Below are 26814 nucleotides of genomic sequence, written 5' to 3' on the forward strand. Positions count from 1 at the left end.
GTTTATTGAGAAATTGGGTTTGGGGAGAAATTGCCTCTCAACGCAAGTGAAGCCGCTCATTCTTCTCGGCATTCTTGGCAGCATTGTAACTCTTTATTCCCCTCTTGCTTCCAGATCATCAAGTTTGAGCATGTCATCCAGGACCCATTCTTCAACTGGAGGAGGAACCGTAGTGTCTTGAGAAGTCTCACTATCATGACAGATTTCCACATCACCACTCTCATCTGGAGCATCATGATCAGCTACAAAAACCTGGTGCAAAGGTGGTGGTGGCTCAGCTGCCAAAAAGCCAGGTTTGAAGCTCAGTTGTAGTCTTGGACGTGAGAAAAGGCTGAGCAGAGAGAGCAGGAGCATCTTTGTTTGGATAATCTTCATCTTTGGATCGGTTCTACAAGCATCTTCATCTGGATCATCTTCATCCCCATTGTGGAAGATGTTTCCACTTGCAAATAGACTTCTAGGTTCTTCATTGTCAAAGTCACGAAACTGTTGCCGAATCAGGAACATTATCTATAGCATTGCATTTATTTCTTGAAGGCTACACAAAGGTTGATTTCTCAGCAAGTTATCAAGGTGGAATGGTTTGAGAACTCAAGCACATGAATTACACCCGCAACTCCAGCTTTGGCTTTGTTACGAGTCATTGTGAGAGTGAGCCTCTCCAGGAAAAACAAACAAGGATGGAATCATTACATTCACCAGGCAACAAAGAACTCTCTAGGGAAACAAAACTTCTAAAGAAAGCTGGCCAAGCAGGTAGGGCATAGTAATCTCTTGAGCAGCCCTGGACATAGAGGTTTTGACAATCCAGCAATGGCCTTGATGCATGCACCCAAATTGCTGCTGGCAAGTGAGTCAGCCATCTGGCCCTCACAACTGGCTTATCCTTGAGGGAAATACAATAAATGGATCATCTGAATTGCAAAAGCTTACCCCTCATTGCTGCCTATATTGCTAATGCCCATGCTTGAATAGCCAGCCATCATGAGCTCCTCCAGCCTAGAGCCAACCATCCGGCCCTCGCAATTGGCTTGTACTTGATGGGAGCTAAGAAAGAAGAAAAAAAATGGGGGAAAACTTACCCCATCAAAGCCCTCATTGGCAGCCACATTCTTGCTAGTTGGGATTGCTGGGCGTGCAAGCTAGCAATCACAAGAATTGTAGAAACCTTGGCAAGATCTATAATAATGTTGTATGGAAAGCCAAAAGCTCTACCAAATCTTGATCAGAATAGAATTTCTCCAACTTTGAAAGAAAACCATAAAGGTGCAAGAAAATAATACAAATATGATAATAAAATTCATTGGCTTTAGTTAAGTTCCTTTGCCAAGGCTCTTGCCTATAGTACTAGCTCCTACTTAGTTTTACTTGGTTTCAACAACTCACTACACGAACAATGGAGAGTTAGCTATTCATCCATGGATTGCCAAATCTCTCCCAATCCCCCTCCTTGGGTTAGATTGAACTTAAGGTTCGGTTATACTCCCCACAGGCACAAGCGACTAAACACACCAAGCTTCCAAGTTCTTAACATCCCTTGGTACAACAAAACTTAATCATAGTACCCTTTAAATCCCAAGCTTTGGATGCAACACTTGTTTCAAGACACCAGGGGAAACACTGTGGCCTAACAGTCCGGTATGAGTACCTCTACTCCCCCACACCCATCCCGAAAGGAAGGCCCAAGCCCTTAGGAAGGGTGAGGACTAATGAGCCATAAAATACTTAAGTGGGGCACCACACCATATAAGCTGAGAGCACCACAGTTGGTTTCCCTTCCGGGAGTGGGAGCTACTCTTGAGCACTTCTTGGGGTGGCCCCTTCGGCACCACCCAAGTCCATGTTCACTCCCACCCAAGGCCCCTTGGCCCTAATTTCAACCTCAAATCAATTTGGAAGCACCACTAGAAAGTTTCTTCAAGATTATTTTTTAGACCTCACTACCCCTACAACCCCCCCCTCCCCCAAGGGAGACACACACTTTGGGCTTTCAGCCTTCGACCTGTATTAGTACTTGGACTCGGACTCGGACTCGGTCCCGGACTCGATCTCGGACCCAACCTCAGACTCGGTCTTAGATTCGATCTTGTATTCGACTTCAGACCTGATCTCAGACCCGACCTCAGACTCGACTTCGGACTTAGTCTCGAACCCGATCTCGAATCTTGGACTCTATCTCGAACTCAGTCTTGAACTTGATCTTAGAGTCGGCCTCAGACTCGATCTCGGACTCTGTCTCAAACTCAGTCTTAGAATCGGTCTTAGACTCGATCTCAGACTTGGTCCTATTTGATGAACTCTTTATCATTTCGATCATGCTTTCGGGGATCCTTTAGCCTATGACACCTCGGGAGTTGGTTCCTTACAGCAAGGTTATCAAGGTTAGGGAGTAATTCTCACATGTTCAAAGGGATAGCTTTAAACAAAAGCTGATATTTAAAGATTTACAACTTATGTATAAAATTATATGCTGACTAATTGATTTGCTAAGGGGGATTGGCAAGTTGGAAGAATGAAATTTCTAGCAGAAGTATTGACTTCAAAAAAGAAGCTTGGAGGAGCCCTTGCACAATCATCAATTAATCACTTAACTTATGAAGTGAGAGGATTGGAAACTTAGATGAGCTAGAATCTGTAGTGTGTGTATATAAAAAAAAGCTAATTAATATAGATATAAATTTAGTGCATAATGTGGGGAGTTATGCCTAGCATTCTAGGTGATAGTGTTCATAAATGCATATATGGAGGTTGAGTCTAACCCTTTAGTGCTTGTTTTAATGCAATGTATATATATATTTCTCAAGGTCCTTTAGGGACTATTACAAAAAAAAACACTCACTACTAGCCTATTTTTTGCGGTGATTTCCGCCCTTCAAGAGGGATTGTTGTGTCTATAGAATATCCCAAATCTATCATATGGCTTGCATGAGAAAGTTCCTCCATTGTAAATATTTTTCAAAAAAGAGTAAAACCTTTCTATCGTGGCCAAGCTGAGGTAGCTAGTGGGATCATTATTGCTCTAGCTTTAGCTTTGAAATTTATTAGAGAGATTTTGAAAGGATATATCTATTGACACAGTTTGTGTTACAATTTTTTATCTTACTCAAAATCTCTCCCAACATTGCAAAGCACTTGTTATAGCTAGGAAGACTTGTCCATGGCTGATTGATGTTAGTGGACTTGATAAGAGTTTTTCCACCTTACATTAAGAGTGTTTTGAAATTTTCGAGAGACTAGTGTGATTATAAAAGCCATGAAGCATTACTTACTTGGATACCTTGTGTGGCTCATCAAAACTTTGTTCTAGCCATATGACTTGGTGGTGAAGGCAATAGGAGTAACCCCAAGGGTGGCCTCAAAGCTATATTAACTTTATATTTAATCATTAAACACCCAAAAGCATGTTTATGTTATTAATAGTTTATACCCTCTCTCTAAAACCAAACCATCCAATTGTGAATGGACATGCCTCAATTTAACTGGGGGTCAGCTGTAGCAAGAAGGTGACCCCCAGTTAAATTGAGGCATGTCCACATGGAAGGGGTGATGTGGCAATGGAAGGAAAGAAACAGCTTCTTGTAGAATAACCATGCTGGGTGAGCTAACCCTATAACATGTGTTCATCTCTTCTCTCAAAGAAACAAGTGGGGTGGTTTGGTTGCAATCCATGGCATTCAGATCCAAGGTTGGTGACAAACAAACAAGGGATCTCGTGATCTTAATTCCACTTGTGGTAGCAAATCGCAAATTATAAGGGTCAATTGAACATTCTTCCAAGGACCATAGACTAGATGGAGTGTGACCAGGTGTGTAGGAACCATGACACCAGAAAGAAATCAAACATCGTTCGATTCCTTTCAGGCGGGGCGTACGGATGCCCCTAAAATCTTTGACCGTGAAACTTGTTTGTTGATGACAACAAAGAACCCTAACCAAAACTTCGCTTGACGGATGCGAAATTCTCAATCGCTACTCATAGATGATCAACGCCACCCTCTCTCTCTCTCTCTCTCTGTGTGGCATCGATCCCCTTACCTATCGCTTGCGAAGCGATTGCTCTACATCTGAGCTACATCCCCTTCCTCGCCCCAGTCGAAATGGTGGTGGTGCTCAGATCAAGATATTGTGGAAAAATTGGTCGCCAAGAGAAGATAGTGGCTGGCGTCATTGGAGCTGAGCTTGGCAGCTCGGCCCCCGCGCTCCAAATCACTGTGGATCCTGCACGAGTTGAGGAAGGAGGCCCACACCACCTCGTCCGGAACAAAAGGCATGGCTTTTAAAAGCTCTTCCGCATCGCCCATCCGGCCAGCGCGGCCCAGAATGTCCACCACGCAGCAGTAGTGCTCCCTCGCAGGCACCAGGCCGTGGTCTTGGCTCATGGACTGGAATTGGAGCCGAGCTTCTGCCAGGAGCCCGAGGTGGCTACACGAGTTCAAGATGCTCACGAACGCCGCCTCATCGGGACGGATGCCTTCCATGGCCATGAGCCGGAAGAGCTCAAGAGCTTCTTCTCCCAGGCCCCGCGCCGTGTAGGCCGCGAGCATCACGTCCCAGGTTATGGTGTTGTTGCTCCCGGGAGTTTGCTCAAAGATCTCGCGAGCTTCTTCCATAAATCCACTGGATGCGTAGATGGTCACCGTGGCGTTCCAGGAAACCGTGTCTCTCATTGGCATGGTGTGGAAAACTTTGAGAGCTGCGGCGAGATCGCCATTGTTCGCATATCCAATGAGCAGGGTGTTCCACGAGACTACATCACGCCGGGGGATGAGATCGAAGATGGTTTTGGCCTCGAGCATGTAATGCCCGTGCTGGGCATAGAGGTGGACCATGGTGTTCCAGGCAACCATGTCCTTCTCGGGTATTTCGTCGAAGAGGATCTTGGCTTGCTCGATATCGCCCCGATGAGCGTAAGCCACCACCATGGTTGTCCACGAAACCACGCTTGATTCACCAATCCCATTATCATCAAACACTTGCTTAGCCTCCCCCATCTCTCCCATTTTCGCCTCGAACTCCATCACCACCGTGACACTCGACATTGTTTTGAGGGGCATCTTTTCAAACGTCATCCTCAATTCGGTGCCATGCCCGGCCGCTCCATAGCCTTGGAGCAACGCGTTCCATGAGACATGGTTTCTCTCCGGCATAGCATCGAAGGTTTTTTTCGCCATTGCCAAGTTGTTGCTCCCGGCATATGCCACCAGCATTGCTGTCCATGAAACTACACTTCGCATTGGCATCTTGCGGAAAATATCTCTCGCTTTGGCCATATATCCACTCTTTGCGTATCTAGGAACCATGAGAGTCCAAGATATGACATCCTTCTCGGGCATTCCAAGGAAAAAATTCTCCGCATCACAAACTTCGGAGCCTTGAATGATTGCGTTCCACACAATGAGACTCACCAAAGGCATTTTCTCTACGAGCAGCTTAGCGGCGTTGATACGTCCTTTCTGGGCATTTGCGGTCACCATTGCGTTCCATGACACCTCGTTGCGCTCCGGCATTGCATCAAACACCAACTTTGCCTCTCCGATCTCGCCATTCTGTGCATAAACAGTAATAAGCATTGTCCAAGTCACAAAGTCCGTCTGAGGAGTCCTCTCCAACACCATCTTTGCCTCCTCAAGGTAACCATTCGCGGCATATGCTTGACACATTGCATTCCACGCAACCAAGTTTCTGTCGGGCATGTCAAAAAACACCTTCCTGGCGTCCGCCACGAAACCCTTGAGCGCATAAGCCCCTAGCATTGTCGTCCAAGCAACAGTATCTCTCCGTGGCATGCGATCGAAAAACCCTCTCGTTTTTTCTTGATAGCCATTCTGGGCATATACTTGCATCATGTTGTTCCAAGAGAAGATATTGTGCTCTGGTAGTGCTCGAAACACCTCCAGGGCACACGCAAGGCGGCCACATCTTCCGTACACACGGATCAACTGGCTGAAAAGCTTCTTGTCGTGTCTATACTCAGAGCTCGAGAGAAGTAGAGCCTTTAGCATGAAATTGTTCCATAATTTAAATAGGCTTTTGGATGACCTATATTTCAAGCTGAAGCACTACGCCGATTTCTAGCCTGATTACTCCCTGCTCCCTCCTGCTCACGAAGCTCAAGCTCCAGTCCCTTGAAACATAGAAGAGTTTGCTCCATGGGAGAGCATCCAAAACGGGATAGCTGTCTAGGAACGGCAATCATTCAAGTTTGTGATTGTTTCCTTGGAATGCCCGAGAAGGATGTCATGATCTGTACTCTTATGGTTCCTTCATATATGGAAAGCAAAGAGCAGGTATATGGCAAAAGCGAGAGATGTTTTCCGCAAGATGCCCATGCCAAGCACAGTTTACTTGGGAGCAACAGGGCGAAAAAAACCTTTAATGCTCACCATCTCTCCCACTTGAAATCTCATCACCCCCGTGACACTGGACATGGCATCTTCACAAACGACAACCATCGGAATCCCACGATCCACGCCCGGCACGGCCATTACATGGCAATCTCATCGCAGCTTTCATTTTTAAATGAGAGCTTCTGACGCTTCCACACTGGACAAACCCCACATATGGGACGTGATGGCGATTGAAGTTCGTCCCTGGATTTTGTTTAGGTTAAAAGTGTTTTGGCGCAAGCGCGAGCGACGAGCAAGACGGAACCGGAGATCTTCACAAGAGCAATATCTTCGGAGATCGTCACGGTGTTGAAGTCGTTCAATGACCGGCTTCAGAGTCTCAAGCAGTCCATGCAAATTCCCTATCCCGAATTCCCTAGGATTGTCAAAGAGAGGTGGATCTTCAGGCCGCTATATGCGCTTGACAAATTGGTAGTCATATCGCGTGGAGGACTGGGTCATAGAAATCCTGGTTTAAGAGGCTAGACGAGACTTTACATCGTTCCTTGCTCTAGGCCAAGGATCTCCATGGTGAATTGTTTCCTCCACCTAGGTTAGGTATATAGATTTTTGGACTACCATTGCCAGGTGCGTGACCTGGAATGGCATCCCAGTGTTGCTGATCTTGCTCGGCTTCTTCAACTTGCCAGTCAGAGTGCTTCAACTACATGGAAGTTACTGGAGCTCGAACCGGGGTGATGACAAACTTCAACTCTTTGTGGCTGTGCTGAAGAGCGAGCAGGCACTCGTTGCTGGTTTCGCCTGCGATGCAGAACCCGCTCCATGCGTTCGGTTTTGTAATCGATGTGGCGAGGAAGTAGGAGCGGAAGAAGATGGCGAGGAGCGTGTTGCTCAAATTCGACTCTGTGCCAGTTATGGAAGACTTGAGAACCGTCTGCGGGCTCTGCGACCTTGTGGATGCGCGCAAGATTGTCGAAAACTTGGTGACGGACGGGTTCAAGTTTGAGGATCTGGCTCACGTGCGCATGCTGCCGCTGCATCGTGAGGGAGACGCCAACAACTCCGTGGTGGCGGTGCGAGCAAAGTATAGAAACCAAGAGATCGTCGTCAAGATCAGGGACACACTCATGTACATGAGGCTCAGGTTCTGCGGTTCCCAAGCTTCTCTGTAGGGTGCAATGTTTGTGTACATCATGATGACGGACGGAGGCACGAGCATACTGAAGGAGATTTTAGGTCACTTGCGCGTCAAGCTGGTTGGTTTGGCCGATGGCAAGGTGGTGCAAGTTTTTATCTCAGGAGTGGTGCGAAGGTATTGCGTGGCAATCAGATCTTGGAATCTTCTGCACAAAAGAAACGATACAGCTTCACAACTCGGAACAACCACAGCCTAAGGGGTACTCGAGACACCTCAGCGAAACGTTGTGGGTTTTCTAATGTACAACTTCTATTCCCTCTTCAAAGGGCAAAGCAGCATTTTATGATTCGGTATCAGTGCGTGGCTTGACAGCAAAACCTTCAGTACTCGAGACACTCAACACGGAAACTGGCAGTTCCGAGCTGGAACGGGCTGGAACCGAGGAAACCATGGTGTATCCCTGCAGCATGGAAACGCTGGTGATAAATGGACTTTAGCATTGGTTGGACGCAGTGACGCAGTCATCTAGAAGAATTCTGTAGAATCTCTCTGCTTAAGCCGCTCTAGTAGGAGTATCAGAGACAACATGACCTGAAAATGAGACTGGCATTCACACACATTACACTCATCAAAGCAAAAGTCCCTGGCTCGATCGATAATTTTAGAGACCAAAACGGGGAAATTTTTGTTTTAGCAGATAAGAAATTGGATCACATTCAGCCACATTGTACGAATTCCCCACGAAAATCTCTCAAGTGACCACCTTTCACTGCTCGGACAAGTATGCAATGTGTGGGAGCGCCCTAACAGTGTTGATGTTTTACGACGATGGAATTCTCCTGCGTCGAAAGAGGTGAGCTCGATATGTTCTCTTCTCCATGCTATGAGCTGCTTGTAAACTCGAGCGTCTACATGAGACACAACGTGCTCTCACAAAGAAGATGGGAGGGATCCCCTACAAAAGGAAATAGCCGTTTAGAAGCCCTAGAATGGTGGAATTTGACAATATTTAACTTTTTTTTAATAATATCTAGTGTTTCTTTTGCTTTACAAACTTTATTAACACTTTATTTGGGATTTCTCCAAAATCACTATTTCTTTAACATGAGTCAGTACAAAAAATATCCCCTTCTTTTGTTGCTTAAACTTCTTTGATCTTTTAAAATTTAGATTCACATTTTATCTATATAAAGCCATATTTCATGAAGGCAAATGCTTCATATTTTACATTGGGCATTATTTTGTTGTAAGAAGGACTAAATAACAAGCTTCATCTAATTTTTTTCCACTTCTCAAAATTATATAACTGCAAAAAAGTAATTATGACACATTTAATAAAGAACTTTTTTTATAATTATGGATATTTTTAAATATAATTTTTTGAAGGTTTTTCCCACATGAAGACTATTTATAATGATCATAAAAACCTTAAGTATTCATTTTTAGTATGTAAACTCAATTGGCATTTATGTAGATTATCTTATATTTTGATTTATGATTATGCATCATAGTTAATGCACTCACATGATGTAGTTAACTCACTTCCTATCTTGAGGACCATCTTTTTTACTTTTAGCATTAAATTATTTTTGATTCTTCTTTTGATCATTCCCTCAAATTGTAGATTAAAAAAAACTTAAGCCACTAATTCATTCCAATTACATGGCATTAGAATTGAGGGGAAAGAGGGAAATTTGGTGTCTTGAATGAAAATAAGTAAAATTAGATTATGTTTAAAAATGATAACTATTACTTATAAAAGGCTAAAATATTTTAGCTGAGTTGGCATAAGTGTTTTTAAGGGGGTTAAAGGAGGTTATTTTTTTATGAAGAAATTTCTAAGTGGGGGATAAATAGAACCCCACACCCTATGAGGCCTAGGTAAGGAAGAACTTTAGTAAGGTGGTGGCTATTCCAAAATTTAGAAAATTGTGTTAAAGATTCTAGAGGGCATTTATAAGGTTGCAAATTGGATTTTAGTCTTAAATGGGAGAAAACATGTATTTAGAGCTAAGATGATAGCATAGATTAAGTAGCTCTAGGTGTTATTATATGATAAAGGGCCAGAGGGAAAAAGATATTGACAAAGAATCCTTGAGCATGAGGGAAAAATTTGTGAAGGATTGTTATAAGTATATGATGGAGATCTAAAAGGGATCATATTTGTTGTGAAGATTCCATAAGGGAGTCCTATAATGAGATGGTTAGTGAGATAATGTTGAGAATTCTAGAAAGGTGGCAACTAGGGAATTTGGCAGAAGTGTTGTTATAGGAGCTGCTTGTGGGGGATGGATTGTGTTTAGGTAGTACAGCCAAAAGATGTGAAGCTATTGATTCTAAAGTAGTGATAAGTAAGTTGATGTCAAACGTTCATAGGTTTGTGTAGCAAGGAGATTCTAAAAGGGAATCCTCTTATTTTGGTTACAAACAAAAAGAATAGTATGGTAGCCATATTTTGTAAGGATGCATTTTGGTTGTGGGTAAAGGTAGTATAACTATACTATAAACTTGTGATCAAAGAGGCAATTAAGGCATTAGTATAGATTGGGGCATGTGAGATGTAGATATCCAATGGAATCTCAAAGGGATGTTGAGCCTCACCCCACCCCTAAGAGATTCTACATTTACTAGTATTTCATGTCAAGACCCCCAACAAAATCAAAATTAGAAAATGCAGAAGACAAAGAGAAAAGCTAATGGAAACAAAGAAGCAACCTTAGACTAGTGTTGATTTAGATTGTGGAGAAATGGAACAAGGCTAACCTATATATACTATAGGTTGATGAAGCTCCACCACTCTTGGATCAAGGACGGCCTAAATATAGCTGAGGTCGAGGAGGAACCATGTTATCATCAGGAATGTGGTTCAAAACTTAGGAATCGTATGGGAAATCAGAGAGTTAGGAATAGGGAAGTGTCTCGAGAGTCAGGAATGTGGTTTGCAGGTTAGGAATCCGGTGAGAGTCAGGAATGTGGCAAGAATTGAGGGATTCCTAATAGCACCCCCTCCTTAAGAACGACTGGAACGAGGACTTGAATGAGAACGAAGAGGAGGATGAGATGGGCTGCGAGGGATGGGAGATGGAGAATGAAAAGAATGAGGACTAGGATGAGAAGGATAGCAGCAATAGAAGTTCTGAACAAGGTCAGGAGAATGAATCAAGTTGTTCGCAGGTTCCCAAGTGCGTTCCTCAGGTCTGTAACCCTTCCAGTCTACCAGATAGTAGAGTTTAGACCGTGAGATCTTGGAATCAAGGATGTCCTGAATCTCATACTCAGACCCATCCTCGAGCTGCACTAGTGGAGGCGGAGGAATAACTCAATTTGGAATAAGATTGGGAATATAAGGTTCAAGGAAGTGAAAAATGGGGTGAATTTGATATGAGGAAAGAAGTGCAAGGCAATAAGTGACAAGATTAATGATGGCAGTGATAGGGAAAGGATCGAGGCGTTTGAAATTGAGTTTGGGACATGGCCTGGTGGTGGAGATATTTCGCCTAAGGAGCTAGACTTTATCCCCGATATTGTAAGGGGGACAATCCTGATGATAGACATTAGCGAATGTTTGTGAGATTCCTGAGCATGATAGAGGTGGAAGGAGATGGAGTTGTGGATTTCCTGGAGGTTGGAGACAAATGCCTCAGAGTGGGGATTTGAACGAGAGGATTCGAATGGAGAAGGAAGTGAGAGATTGAATCGGGGATTTTGGCCAGAGTTTGTAAAGAAGAGGGAAACTCGAAAGGAGGAGTGAATAGAGTTGTTATAGAAGAACTTAGCAAGGGGAAGGATATCGAACTAGTCATTCTGATGATAATTGATGAAGCACCTTAGGAATTGTTCCAACGTCTAAATCGTTCGCTCGGACTGTCCATCAATTTAAGGATGATATGCCGAAGAGAGGTTGGCCTTCACTCCAAGCAGCTACAAGAACCATTGCCAGAAATGAGAGATGAATTGAGGTCCCCGATCTGAAACCACATTTGCAGGAATCCTATGAAGTCGAAAAATTTCTTTAAATACCAGTTTTGCCATGTCCTCGCCCAAAAACTCCTTGGTACATGGCAGGAAGTGCGCCATCTTTGTGAAGTGATCCACCACAATTAAAATGCTGTTGAAGCCTCTAGAACTCGGAAGATCACTCAAGAAATCCATAGAAATGGATTCCCAAGGACCTGAAGGGACCAGGAGGGAATGAAGCAAACCTGAAGGAAGGTGGCGAGGTACCTTATTCTGGGCGTAAGTGTCATAGGAGGTAACAAAAGCTTTGATGTAGTTGTCCATGTGAGGCCACCAAAAGTCCTGTGTAACCAGCTCATAGGTTTTTGCAATGCCAAAGTGACCAGCAGTTGGGCTATCATGGCATGCCATCAGGACCAACATGCGAGAGTCACCTTTAGGAATGTAAAGTTGCTCCCCATGGTACAACAAGCCATCTAAGAACTTGAACTCGTCAAATCACTGGCAGTTGGGAGTTGCTGGGTGTCTAGCCTGAAGATGGGGAAAAATGTCGTTGGTGAGGTCATCAGATTGAAGATCATTTCTGATCGCATCCATCAAGGAGGAGTCTTGAGGGGCCAAGGAAATTGCCATAACTTAAAGCTGATTAGGACCGAGGATAACCTGATCCTGTTGATCGAAGGCAAGATTACCAGGTCTGAGACTAAGATAGGAGCACCTTGAAAGAGCATCAAGAAGGCCTTGAAGCTTTCCAAGTCTATACTTGATAACAAAGTCAAACCGACTCAGGAATTATGCCCACCTTGCCTGACGACGGCTCAAAACTTGGGAAGTGGCAAAGTACTCGAGATTTTTGTGATCCGTCTAGACTGTTGTTTGATGGCTCGCCCCCTCCAAGAAACGATGCCACTCTCCAAAGGAATCCACGATGGCAAGGAGCTCCTTGTCATGGATTTCGTAATTGATCTTCGTAGGTTGGAATTTCTGAGAATGGAAAGTGACTAGATGAAATTCCTGATCTGCTCCGAATTGAGACAACACAGCACTGATGGCAAAGTCGGAGGTGTCCACCTCCATGAAGAAAGGTTGTGAGGGATCAGTGTGGATCAAGACAGGAGCAGAACTGAAGGCCGCTTTGAGTGTGTCAAAGGCTTGCTGGGCAGCAGCAAACCAAGAGAAGCAAACATCCTTGCGAGTGAGATGCATAAGAGGAAGGACAATATCAGAGTAGTGATCAATGAATTTGAGGTAGAAGTTAGCAAAGCCAAGGAAAACCTGAATGTTTGATATTGATTGCACTTGAGTCTAGTAGCGCCAGAGCCTTTGAGTCCTGATTGTCTGGTAAAAGAAAGGAGATATGGGATACGGAAGTTGCGAGAATTGGTGATGGCTTTGATGAAAGGTGGTGAGGAGCTTGATAAAGAAGAAAAGTGATTTTTATTTGGGGAGTCCAAACAGACAGCTCCTCAAGGTCATTTCCTGACTGCAACAAAGGTGGACCTTGAGGTAGAGTGAACTCGAACAGTCGGGGAGGCTTCTTAGGACACACAGCTGCTTTGTGATTAGGATCAACATAGTAGAGGCAAAGATTATGAGATACTCGACATTGCTTCTCAGTAGGACTCAACTTCCCTCTGATGAGTTTGGGAGTACCAGAAATATCCATCAGAACCGGAGTAGTAGGTTCAAGAGTATGTGCCGAAGACTCATGTTGGGATTTCTGAGTTTGGGACTGGAAAATGGCAGCATGGTGACTTTCCTGACGATGTTCAAAGAGACGATTGTCACATTGAACAGCTTTGTTCATGGCGTCCGACAAGTCCGTGGGATCCTCCATAGTGAGTAACAAATCCTTGACACCATTGTTAAGGCCAAAACAAAATTGATCAATCAGGGCCCACTCATCCCACTGAGTATCCAAGGCAAGGAGTTGGAACTTTACAGCATAGATCGAGGCAGGACGAGACCCTTGAGAGAGACATCTCATCTTTGTGGTGGCAGCTCGAACCCGATCCATCTTGCCAAAACATGCTTCAAGTTTCTCTTTGAACAACTGAAGATCTATCAGCTCCAGAACCACAACCCTTTTCATGCTCTTCTATGCTTTATTTCGTTAAAGTGGGACTTATTCAGTAAAGTGGGACATTAATTAGTATGTGTCCACATGCCATTTCCTAGTACTTAATTAATATTTATTAATATTTCTATCAGTTTTTTAATTTATTTTTTTATATTTCACAATATTATAACACAAAATCATATGAAAAGTTTTTAATTTATAAATTATAAAGTTAAAACTTTAATTTTTTATTGTTGTTATAAAAATGGCATGTGGCCACACACCATAAGTGGGATAATGAAAAGTCCCACTTTAACGAAATAAAGCATTTCTCTAGGAGAGGAGAAAACCATAACAAAGCTACACCTTCGAGCAATATCCCGATCGCACCGATTTGAGACTCAGGAGTGGGGTACCGCCGATGTTGAAGTGCGAAGATCAACTCCATCTGGTTTAGGAATCCGCAAAGCTCCAAACGCTTGCTTGAAAATTTCACCAGGAAACTCACCTTTCATTCAGGAACTTTGCTTGATCCTTGAGCCAAAAGTGAAGCAAGCTCCTGTTGCATGTGAAGAAGGGTCGCCTTCAGCTCGGTATTCTCAGACTAGATTTTTACAAGGACTTCGGCAAAGAAATTAGGATGGCTTGGAGACTCCATTGGCAAAGATGAAAGAAAAGGGGGAAAAAGGCAAAAGTAGTCAAACAATCAAAATAAGCTAAAGCAAAACCAAAAAAACACAATCTGAATCAAACTGTCAAAACCTCTAACAAGATCAAAATTGGAAAATGCAGAAGACAAAGAGAAAAGCTAGTGAAAAAGAAAAAGTGGCCTTAGATTGGCATTGATTTAGATTGTGGAGAAATGGAACAAGGCTAACCTATATATACTATAGGTTGATGAAGCTCCACCACTCTTGGATCGAGGACGGCCTAAATATAGCTGAGGTCGAGGAGGTGCCATGTCATCATTAGGAATGTGGTTCGAGACTCATGAATCGTACAAGAAATCAGAGAGTCAGGAATAAGGAAGTGTCTCGAGAGTTAGGAATAGGGAAGTGTCTCGAGAGTCAAGAATGTGGTCTGCGGGTCAGGAATCCAACGAGAGTTAGGAATGTGGCAAGAATTGAGGGATTTCTGACATTTCATGTAGTGTAATTTAGAGTCTATTTCTTTGAGAGCATTATGAGTGTGGTTTGGAGTGGAGTGTACTTATATTTGTTTTGTGGATGTGGGTTCTTATATTTGAACAATAAGTATGTTTTTATTAGTGTTCTAAGTACCTCAAAGTGAGTGTTTTTGAAGATCTTGTATCAATATTTATACTGCGCTATAAGGTTGGGTTATATGCACATGCTTGTTTCATATCATGAGGCCACCACTAGTAAGCAAAGAGTGGCAAGGTTAAACATCACCAAACTGATATGTCAAATATTCCACCTAACACAATATTTATCCATGTGTAAAACTAATATAAGTTCTAGTAAGAGGAAGTCCTAAACTAATATGTTTTATTTGTACTTAATAGTTTACAAATGTTTTACTTTATAGTTTATTTAGTTTTATTTGTGGTTTTTACATTTAAACTTTATAAGATACTTCAAATATTATTGTGTAGGGTATGCACATTAAATGATCTTTGATTCCAACAAGAAACCCATCCTAGGAAAGCTTAAGATATACCGCTCTAGATCCACTTAACAGCATCCAAAAATGTTAGACAAATTTTGAGATCTAAGCTCCCAAACTTGGTGGTGTTAAGCAAGATGTTGTGACACAGAAAAAGGATCTCCTTATTCCTTGCTCAAATATGAGTGTGTCTATACTCTTAAAAAAGCCCTGGACATAAGGAAAAGAATGCAAGTAAAATCACTCTAAAATTCCTTTCTTACTGCTGGAGACATGACTCCAAACAAGACATCTCCTCTATAGTATCAGGAAAGAGGGAAATATCCATTTTTTCTCTCTCTTTGTTCTCTAGATTTACAGGTTAAGCATGCTTAGAAGACACTCCCTTATCTAGCGTGCCAAAATGTGAACTCTCTCTAAGTGCTCTCACTCCATTATGCTTTGCCTATCACAAACCCTAGAATATCCTCCTATATATATTATAGAATATACTAATGTGCATGGGTGGATCCTAGTTTTCTACCTAGCTTAGGGTATTAGAGTACACATCAACCATTAAGGAGTTGGCACAAGAATGATCTTCAACAAGTTTTGAGATGTTGTGGAGTTTGTAAAGGTGGATTATGGCTCTCAACCTCTCTTGGATAGTCAGATGGAACTTCTTTAGATGCTTCCTATGCTTTGACACATTAGTAAGCTTGTGAGAAGGAAATGCTCGATCAATCGGTCCCAACACAAATAAAAATGGCATATAAGGAGTAGATTCCTCAAATCGTTAGATACAACTCTAGAGTCGGAATAACAGCCTCTCTTGATGACTCTAGGTGTTGAAGATCCATGCATTCCATGGATAGGACTGTCTTGTACTTTGCAACAACACCAACCGTACTCACTCATTGAAGATTTGAAGTTGATGCAACCAAGCCTCAATCTTCTCTAGCATCTTTAGCTTGCTCCACAAGTGTTGGATTAGTTTGTTAGTGTCACCAACAAGCTGCCTCTTTTCCAGTACGTTTGACAAGAGCTCTAATGCACAGATATGCACATTATTGATGAGACAAGGGAAATTGATTCTGGAACATTCTTTTGCATGGCTAACATTGGACTCCATGTGATCCATTCACTCTAGCTTTGGAACCAATATCATTCCAGCACATATACATCAAGAGCTCAACTTGCCCATAGTCAAGAGGATATGAGTGATTGTCAAGACTTTTATGGATTTCCTGGTTGTTAAGATTTTAGGAGGATGTGATGCTACAACTCAAACCTTTATGGCGCTCCTTGGACAAATTCAGCTGGAGAAAATCCATACTCACACATATTAGGACACTAGAGTGATGGAGATTTCTGATGGACAACATGTGGAGAAGCTCTACAATGCTACTGGACACTGTTGTCTTTGTGAATCTCCAACTACGCCAATGGAAGGTTATAATCTTGAGGATGACATCACCTCCTTCATAATGCTTCACTTGGATGAGAGCATTCACCAGGATGAAGATGGAATACTCCTTGATTGGCTTCAAACCATTGGAGATCTACATACTCAATTGAAACTGCTACTCAAATTTCTTAAAGATCTAGTGCCCAAGTTGGTAACCATCAATTAGACAGCATTGCCATAGGCTCTTCCTTCTATGAAAGAGAGCTTTTGGAGGCTTGTCAACATTTAAAGGTTGAAGAATCACACAAAAAACAAAAATCTCCATCTTGTTTATGGAGTGAACACCTCAGCCTCTTTATTTGAGGACTAGGATTCTAGTGAGTCTGCTGTTCTCTCAATAGCTGTAGATCAACTCTTGGATGAGCTTGAGGCCATGGATAATGCCCAAGATGTGGATGACAACACTCTCAATGTTCCAGAAGTTGCTGGGGCAACTTTCAGTGATCAAGATACTATAAACAATATGGAATCATCAGCCTTAATATTGGAGAGACAACTTATTCATCATCCACAATCTGAATTAGTTTGTAAAGAACTAAACTCCTTAAGGTATCATAGGTTAAAGAATCCCAAAATTATGACTAAAATGATAAAGAGTTATCAAATAAGATTGAGATTGAACTTGAAACTAAGAACTCCCACTCCCGAAAGAGAAACCAATTGCAATGCTCTTGGCTCATGTGGAATGGTGCCTCACTTGAGTACTATGTGGCTCATTGGTCCTCACTCCTTCCTAGGGCTTGGACTTTCCTTTTGGGACAAAAGTGGGGGAGTAAAGGTACTTATATTGGGTTGTTAGGCTATAGTCCTTGGGGTCCCAAAGTAAGAGATGCATCCAAGGCTTGGGATTTGGAGGGTCCTATGATTAAATTTTGGATGTTAAAAACCTGTCTAAAGAGAGTGTAGTTAACTTTAAGCCTAGTCTAACCTGAAGAAGGGGATTGGGAAAGAATTTGGGAATTTGTATATATTTGGGTGTTATGATTTCATATTTGTTCCTTGAGTATAGATTTGCTTACCTTTTTGTACCATATCATGTGAGCTTGCTCTTGGGCTCATAGGAAGGATTTGAGTTGTTCCTTTTATATGAGTTTATGCTTGGGCTCGTGAATGAGGCATATTAGCAACTCAAGGCTACATTTTGAGTTAGTAAAATTTATGTTAGCCTATTGGTGGTTCCATGAGTTGTTCTATGTATTATAGGTAAAAGTAAACCTTCCTTGGGTTTGCAATGAATGGCAGATAAGCTAGTTTGTAATTGTTTAGCATGGCACTAGTGGATCTTTCCTAGGCATGATTATAAGTGGATTAATCAAGACTATAAGGACTAGTCTATTGGTTCAAATAGTCATAACTATGCTCTTTTATAAACTTTTATTGGATTATACTAAAGGTAGTACAAATGCAATCTTGAGGTGTAGTCAAAGTTGAGACCGAAAAGATAGTTAACAGGGACAAAATATCAAACATGTAAATCATTTTCTTTTCTTGGAGAGATAATTTGCAATAAGGTGTGAACTCATTACTTATGTTCATATCATGCAATTATCTTGATGCATATTGGTTATGATGGTCTTACAAATGGTGAGTTGTGGGATGGATAGCAATAAAACACTAAACCATTTTATCTATGCTTGCTATTAAAGAGTTAGGTTATAATGCTTAATTCTTTTCCAAGGAATCTTGTTATTACTTCTTAAGTAGGTTGGTGTAGAATTAGTTTTGAGTTTGGTCCAATAGAGAGTGGCATGAGCTTGTATATATTGTGAACAAAGTTGGTGGAGTTTGGTGTTGTAAACCTTTGTTGGCGAGGTGTGTATTTATGTTATATTTTATCAAATAGAGCTAGTATTTGATACTCATATAAACCTTTGAAGTAATAATATAGGCTTGCTCATAGTGTTGTTCAATTAATGATCAAGTTATTGTGATTTTTATATTATGTCCACGTGATTGTGAGCAATATATTTATGAAATTGTTTGGCTAAATGATGATTAAGCCCAAAGTGGTTAGTGGTGAAGATAGTGTATTTGCAAATAGTAGCATTAAAGTAGCTTTGACTTAGTTCTCAATAGTAGTTTATTATGCTAAGCTTAAGTCGGTACCTTGGTTTCTTGAGTTTGCCCATTGAGGTGTTTGAAAACATTATAACATTTATTTGTTATAGCTTGTTGGTTTATCCATTAGCACTTAGAGTAGACTATTGGATGAATGTGTGAAATTAAAGCATTAACATTATTAGCACTTGTGTTAATGGAATGACATTATTATTTTGAGTGATTAGGAGTTTTTACTTAGAGATTGATTTTTTAGTGTTTTAACTTCACATTGGATCTTGAAAGTGATTGAAGAAGAGTGTTAGTGCAATATGGATATCCAAAGATATGGTCTTTATGAAGTCTTGGGTATTCAATTGCATTTTACAGATGTTAGTGTTAGATGTCGGTTTTATGAGCATGATGTTCAATGCTTAGAAATACAGTTAGGTCATGAGAATTTGTGTTGAGGTGAACCTATGTCAAGTTGTAAATAGAAAGAAGTTGATTGAGTCTTGGAAATTTGTATTCCTAGATTGAGAGTTATCTTTTTCTAGGATGAAATTTTTTTTGTAAATTTTCTCGAAGTTTTCCAATAAATAATTTGTTGATCACTTTACTTGAAAACCATTCTATTTTTGTACGCCAATTCAAACTAGGGAAAGGGTTAGAGTTTACTTCGGTTGACTTATACCTTAGTAGGTAATTTGTATGATGCAATCCAAAAAAAATATTAACTTTTGGGGCTAAGGTAATTAAGTTGGATAGAGTCTAGAATTGATGTAAAAAGTGTTTGTTGCGCTTTTCCAGAAAAGTGACCCTTGTGCCTTTCTTTTATGGTGTTATGCTTGGTGGTAATCTACACTTTGCATTTCATTATACTTTATGAGAGTAGTGAGCTTTCATTGATCTTGATTTGGTCTTGATAACCTTACTTCTTGGTTGAGGATGATGATGTCCAACTTAGTTATTTGAAGTTGAAGTGTTAATGCCTATACTATACCTTTGTCTAATAGGAGGTTGTGTACCAATATGAGTCCATTATATGGTTTTTAATTTAGTTTCGGTTGAGTGTTGATCATGCATAACTAGCCCTCTTCAAGGTATTCTCAAAGCTGTTGGCTAAATGTGTTGATGAGCTTGCTGTTGTACGATTAGATTCGAATGGTCATTTAATCTATATTTGTTCATGTCGTATATGAAGTGTTACCTTTTTGTTGGACAAGTATGTGATTAAATGATATAAGTTTAATGTTTGAGTCTTGTGAAGGCAAATTAAAAAGTGGTTGTTAGTTGCTTTACAACTAATGATTGTTTGTAAACTTTATCAAGGACTTTTGATATTTACTTTGTTCAATGATGATTTAGCTGTAATAAGCTTCTTTTACCAAGTGGTGTTGCGGAGGATCGTGTTGTAGGTTTGCATGGTTTTTTTATCTTGGTATGTTGATTCCATCTCTGTTGAAATTATTTGGTTGCATTTAGTTTATGGTGTTGGATTATATTGAGTTTTAGATGTAGTGAATCACTCCTTGATGATGTGTTATATATAATTGAGTATCGTTGAAAGATTAGTCTTGGATACTAAATAATGTATCTTCGACTTTGGTTAGCTTGGTTGCTAAAGAGTTTTGAGTGGTGATTTGTTCTTGCTTTCTTTTAGCTTTGTTTTAGTGTTGTTGGCATTGAGGTGATGCTTTAATATTGATATTAGTGATATTGAGATTAGAGCAAGATGAAATGTCTCACTATAGGATTGATATTGAGTTTCATTAGTCTTAACACAGATAGTGTTGATGAATTTAGTTGTAACTTTTTGTTATTGGCATTCATTTATTTGCTAATTAGCAACTCTATTGGTATTCAGATGAGTTGAATGACAAGTTGAATTAATTGTGTTTTAGATGAGATTATTTAATAAGCTTTATGCTTTATTTCGTTAAAGTGGGACTTTTCATTATCCCACTTATGGTGTGTGGCCACATGCCATTTTTATAACAACAATAAAAAATTGAAGTTTTAACTTTATAATTTATAAATTAAAAACTTTTCATATGATTTTGTGTTATAATATTGTGAAATATAAAAAAATAAATTAAAAAACTGATAGAAATATTAATAAATATTAATTAAGTACTAGGAAATGGGACACATACTTTAAGTTGTATTCTTTAAGTTGTATTCTTTAAGTTGTCTTTTGTAAGTTGTTTGGCATGCTATTTACAATATTTAATAATTAAGTTTTATCATTGAGTATTTTTTATGGTATACTTGCTATTGAATTTTGTTAGATGGTGAATCTTCTATTTTCCAATTATAATGATCTTGGTGGTTTCTATACTATAATTTTGGTTTATCAGATGATAACTTATTTGGAATACTTTTATTTCTAATCTAAAATTTATTCATTAATAGTTACATCTTTAAGATATCATTGTATATGACTTTGATATTGTTTATCTCTTGATTTTTGGGTTTGGGCCAATATAGGTAGACTAACTTCGGCACTTCGTGTGTATAGTGAAATCATTATAAATTTAGCTTATGGATGTATTGAGGAGGATATTATGGGTTGTACCATAATTTATTTTTTAATATTAGTATTTATTTATGTAAGACTTGTAATCATTATTAGTTGAGACTTAGCTATAGGCTTCTTTGAGCTTTTGGTTTTTTGAGGTCAAACTTGTTGTTTCATTTGTTAGGAGTTGTTAAGGAAGGTATTTTTGGTTAATTAGTTTCAATGTTAAAGTTAGTATTTACATCTAACAAATATTAATGATGATTGACTATCATCTAGGATAGTTGATTATCCTTATCAAAGTTTTGTGTGATTATTATTAATGTTTAATGATTTGCTATTTTTTGGGATGGTGGATTCTTTTTTTTATAATGATTATGCATCTCTCTATTGATGGGATGATTAATGACTTTTCATGATAGTTAGTATTCTCTTGATGACTTATGGCTTTTTGTATTACTACATGTTCTTTGTGGTTTGCTCTAAATTGGTTTTTTGGGTTTAAGACATCAGTAAAGTGCTGTTGACGCTTGCTTATAAAACTTGAGTTTCTTAGTATAGTTGACTAAGATCTATTTAGATTGGTTGGTGGGATAATTGGCATGAATAAGTGTTTGTTTGATTTACAACATTCATTCTATTCTGTTGATTATTTCTAAAGTTCGATCTATTAGATTTAGATGTTGTTTCTCTCAAGTGATACATTTGTGAGCATTTTACTTGCCAATTGATGATACTTTGTATTCTTTAAGTTGTCTTTTGTAAGTTGTTTGGCATGCTATTTACAATATTTAATAATTAAGTTTTATCATTGAGTATTTTTTATGGTATACTTGCTATTGAATTTTGTTAGATGGTGAATCTTCTATTTTCCAATTATAATGATCTTGGTGGTTTCTATACTATAATTTTGGTTTATCAGATGATAACTTATTTGGAATACTTTTATTTCTAATCTAAAATTTATTCATTAATAGTTACATCTTTAAGATATCATTGTAAAGCTCTATTTCGTTAAAGTGGGAATTGTCATTATCCCACTTGTAAAATAAGGTTCTCTATCACTGTCGCTCCAAGCCGTTTTGCAAGGTCCCCTCGAACATACGGTTTCTTCTCCCTAGTTTCCATACTGCAAGAGATGGGGTGCACTGCATATGTGTGCGTGTTCGCTGCAGTTTTAATCGGCGAGTCATCGATGATGAGGATTTCACTTGAGCTAGCAGTCCGGTTCATCACTACAGCCTCTGGCTTGACGAAGATGGGCTTGCTACCCCTCACATGGACCATAGTCAAGCAATCCTCCTGGGTTAGGAGAAAGTCAAATGGTAATATTACTCGCGTCTGATCGTGCATCATCTGTAGCAACGTTAATGCATTGTGGCGCATCATGGATGTCCAAACTCCCAATTGCAAATTGAACCCGGCCCTCTGTTTTAAGTGTCGCATGGTCATTATTAGATCCCACAGTTTCTCCCGTGTGATTAATGTGAATCTGTCTCTTTTGACCAACTTGCGACCGCAGGCTTTGGAGGGTGCAATGACATTCGAGGACGAGCCACGCTCATGGGAGAAAAGGACACCGTTCAGATCAAAAACGATACAGTACCTTCGCCGTGACTCTGAAATGAAATGTGTCAGCATAAAAAATGGTACAAGTCAATTTTACCATCTACAATATTAGCGAATGTTGCTCCCGATGGTCGTTGAGAGGGTTTTGGTCGAGGAAACGTGAAGGGCGGAAATACTCTCCTCTGCAATGTGGGGTCAATCACATCCGATGGCGTGTGGGCACATGCCATTTCAACTGTAGACTCTGGTACAACTGGCTCAACAGTGGCATGGGGTGGTTCCGATGGCGTGTGATCACACGCCATTTCAGCTGGTGCCTCCGTTGGCAAAGTGGACATGACCGAACAGGCAGCAGGGGCGGTGTAGGGAGGTTCCAACAGCGCGTAGTCAGACGATTGGGCACACGTTGAGTCCGTTGGAAATGAGGATATGACCGGCTCGGCGGCTGGGGCGGCCTCATGTGGGTCCAATGGCGCCTGGTCACCGTCAGTTGGATACGTGGACAAGATTGACTCAGTGGTATGGGCAGCATCAAGTGGAGCGTGGTCAGCTTGCTTGGCGTTGATATGGATAGTAGCCTCCACCAGCTCTGATGACTCTTGCAGCCAAGTAGAGTCCACTGGCGGATCCATATGCATGTCCAAATATCTCCCTTCGATTGAGATGGTATCCTCCCGTGCTACTAAAAACAAACTCATTAGCACATTGAATTGACTATACTGTATTTACCATCAACTGCTATTGAGGAACTAGGACCGATATCACTTGGGCGCACTGCTGATTCTGAAGGATTGGACATACGTTTTGACCCTTGCTTGGCACTATCCTTCCTTGACACTAAAGGCTAGAGTTTGTAAATTCAACTGAATAATCTCTACTTACCATTTGCTCTGCGACCTACATGGACAATGTTAGAAATGGTAAAAGGTTAGGAATGGATGTACTATTATTTACCTGATGGTTTGTCTTGTATGACCTTCCTCCGCTGCTCTTTGGCCACCTCAGGCTGGCCATCGTCGTCATCATTGTCGTCGTCGTTATTGTGATCGTCACCATTGTGAGGACCATCCAAGTCCTCTTCGTCCTCCTCTTCTTCGTCCTCCTCTTCTTTGTCCTCCTCTTCGTCCTTCTGCTCTTCCTGCTCATTATCTTTCTCTGGCTCCTCATCCCCCTCCTGCATTTCTTCCATAGGCTGCTCAGGCTGGATTGCTTGTTCTTCCAGGACCATCTTGGGAAAATCATCTGGCCGAGTCTCCATCTCAAAATACAAGACATCCATAGCCTGTTTTAGTGCGTGACCTAGGACCGTATCCTCACCCGACTGTCTTAACATGGTTTCTGCACGTTCTTGCACCCTTCGAAGACGACGAGATGAGAAAAATGTGGCCCTGACTTGAAAAGCTTCCCTCATCCATTGTACCTCTCCATTAAGATTGGGGAAGGGGAGTCCGCCATAGGAATCTGAGTCAGAGGTGGTGACTGCCTGCTTTCACTCAGCCCTTGATCTGCAATGAATGGCATGAGCACACACGCCATAACCGCGAGGCATTACCTATCATCTTTTCGTTGCCCTTCTTCCTTTTCGAATCAAACGTCTCTGATCTCGACGACTGTCCAACGTGCTTTCGCTTTTTATGACCACTTGTAGCGCACGTGGTTTTGACCCTTTATCCTATGGTGATTTACCATAGGATAACACCACGAAGCGGAACCTAAACCCTCTTTGTGCCACGTGACAGATGCCATGTGTCACATACCACGTGTCCGTGCCACGTGTCCATAGGAACCCGAGGTTCAGGGCCTTGGGCCACTGAACGAAGGAACGGTGCCAAACTCCCAAGCGTGACGCCAAGGAGTGATGAAACCGGACCACGGAGCAACTCCCGAGCATATAGCCCAAGGAGCGAAGGGACAGGAGCCCGGAGCGACTTGGAACAGTCCTGGAGCAACCAGCATACCAATGCCAGGACCAGCACGCAAAACGGAGCCAAACGGAGTCTGGCGCTATTTCGGCATACCGGTGGCCTAACGTGAGGATATGGGTACTCCACCAACTAGCATGGAATGGAACTTGGGCTTAGACCCAAGCCGGACGCAGAACAAGGACAGGCACGCAAGCGGGAGCTAGACTATGCCTCAGGTTGGTCGGCCATGCCCGACCTACCCACTATCCCTACTATACATTTGGAACCCCCCATAGCCCCCCCCCCTTGAGGAACACACGCTTTGGGCTTTCACCCCAAGCCTCCCTTAGTATCAGGAGTTAGTCTCTGGGACAAACTCGAAACTTACTAAATATGGAATGTCCCTAGATTGTGAATTTGCACACGGGACGAACACCATTGTGTTCGGGCCGATCTCTACATTCTGTAGATGTGCCAAATGAGCGAATCTAAACACTTTCCATAAATAGCATTTGGGACCGAAATGAGACTAACACAAAGGGCATGATAGCGAGGGTGTTTGGCAGACACGGTAAGCTATCATGTAGCGATATTGAGGGACTAATCTCAATACGCGAGGGTTCTTGTCACTAGCAAGTGCAAGACAAAACGAGACGAGAACTCCTTACCGGGCTAAGTATGCTTAGCTAATAACACGTAGGAATTCCGTCCTTATGTTCGTCCGGTCTAAGTACACTCGAAATGCCCAGTTAACTCCACTAGCACAAGAGGGACTGATAAAGGGTCCAACAATACCGACCTCCTGCCATCGTGGCAGTAAGGTAAGAGTGTCCGTAAGGACTGGCCGACAGGTAACTTTCGATACCCGAAGTCACATTCGCGACACTCTCCCCCCCTTGGGAAGATCGACGTCCTCGTCGATGCACACTCGAGTCTAGAATACCGCCAAGGAAACAACTCTCGAAAAAGTTCACGGTACTCACACTATGTGAGAAATGCACCAACTTAAATGAGTTAGGGGGCAACCTCTTTGTCTAACGCGGATGCGCTACCAGCTCAGACACCTTCCGGCCGTCGCCGACAAGGAAATGACCAACGGAGTCAGCCACCCCTGCTGCTCTGGGAGTCACCCAGCTTACAAAAGTGTGATATGCCCTGCCCGCAGGGACATAGAGAGAGAAGCCAGAGGCCCCAACCCTCCTGAGCAAAGAAACCAAACCCGTCGGTAAGGTTTAGATTGACTACTGTCAACAGGCAGTTTAGAGTTGTTTACACGGTCACGCCCTTTCACGGAACAAGGAACATCGACAGAGAGGCGGGTTATGTGACCAGTCGACAGTAGCTACCCCATGACTAGAGATTTCACCATGCACACGAAGTGCCGAAGCCAATCTGCCTATACTGGCCCAAACGCAAAGATCAATGGATGGACAATATCAAAGTCAGAGACAATGATATCTGAGAAGCTTAATGACTAGTGATTATATCTTAGAGTAGAACACAAAAGTATTCTAAGCAAGTTATCATCCGATAAACCAGTAGTATTGTAGATAGGAACCACCAAGATCATCATAATTTGGCAAACACAGGGATGACCATCCAACAAAATTCAATAGCTAGTATATCATCAAGGAAACTCAATGATGAAACTTAACTATCGAAGATAGTAGATAGTAAGCCAACAACTTACTAGAGAGAACTCAAAGAACACAAAGTATCATTAACTAACAAGCACAATGCTCGCGAATGTATCACCCAAAGGAAATAACATCCAAATCTATCAAAACTAACTCGAGCAACAATCAACAGAAGAAAATGAATGTGGTAAGACCAACAAACACTCATTCTTGCCAACTATCACAAAAGCCAATCTGAATAGATCCCAGCCAACAATACCAAGGAACTCAAGTTGCCTAAGCAAGTGTCAGCAACATCCTACTGACGTCTCAAACCCAAGAGACCAATCCGGAGCAAACCACAAAGAACATGTGGTATTGCCAAAAGCCAAAAGCCATCAAAGAGAACAACCAACTATCATGAAAGATCGTCAATTAGCCCATCAATGTAGTGATGTATAATCATCGTTGAAGAAAGAATCTACCATCCCGAAGAATAGCAAATAATTCCAAACCAACAATAATCAAGCAAAACTTGTGATAAGGACAATCAACTACCCTAGATGATAGTCAATCATCACCAATGATTGCCA

At 41.4% G+C, this 26814-nt stretch overlaps 1 protein-coding gene across 1 annotated transcript; it reads right to left on the reverse strand.

Annotated features, from left to right (window-relative positions):
- Positions 1–4115: 4115 nt before the first annotated feature.
- LOC112340900 (pentatricopeptide repeat-containing protein At4g02750-like) lies at positions 4116–6002 on the reverse strand. The gene has a single exon (XM_024660078.1). The coding sequence runs from the start codon at positions 6000–6002 to the stop codon at positions 4116–4118; it is 1887 nt and encodes a 628-aa protein (XP_024515846.1).
- Between the last annotated feature and the right edge of the window lie 20812 nt (positions 6003–26814).

The sequence above is a fragment of the Selaginella moellendorffii genome, unplaced genomic scaffold (genome assembly GCF_000143415.4).
Source record: "Selaginella moellendorffii unplaced genomic scaffold, v1.0 SELMOscaffold_72, whole genome shotgun sequence".
Taxonomy (NCBI): domain Eukaryota; kingdom Viridiplantae; phylum Streptophyta; class Lycopodiopsida; order Selaginellales; family Selaginellaceae; genus Selaginella; species Selaginella moellendorffii.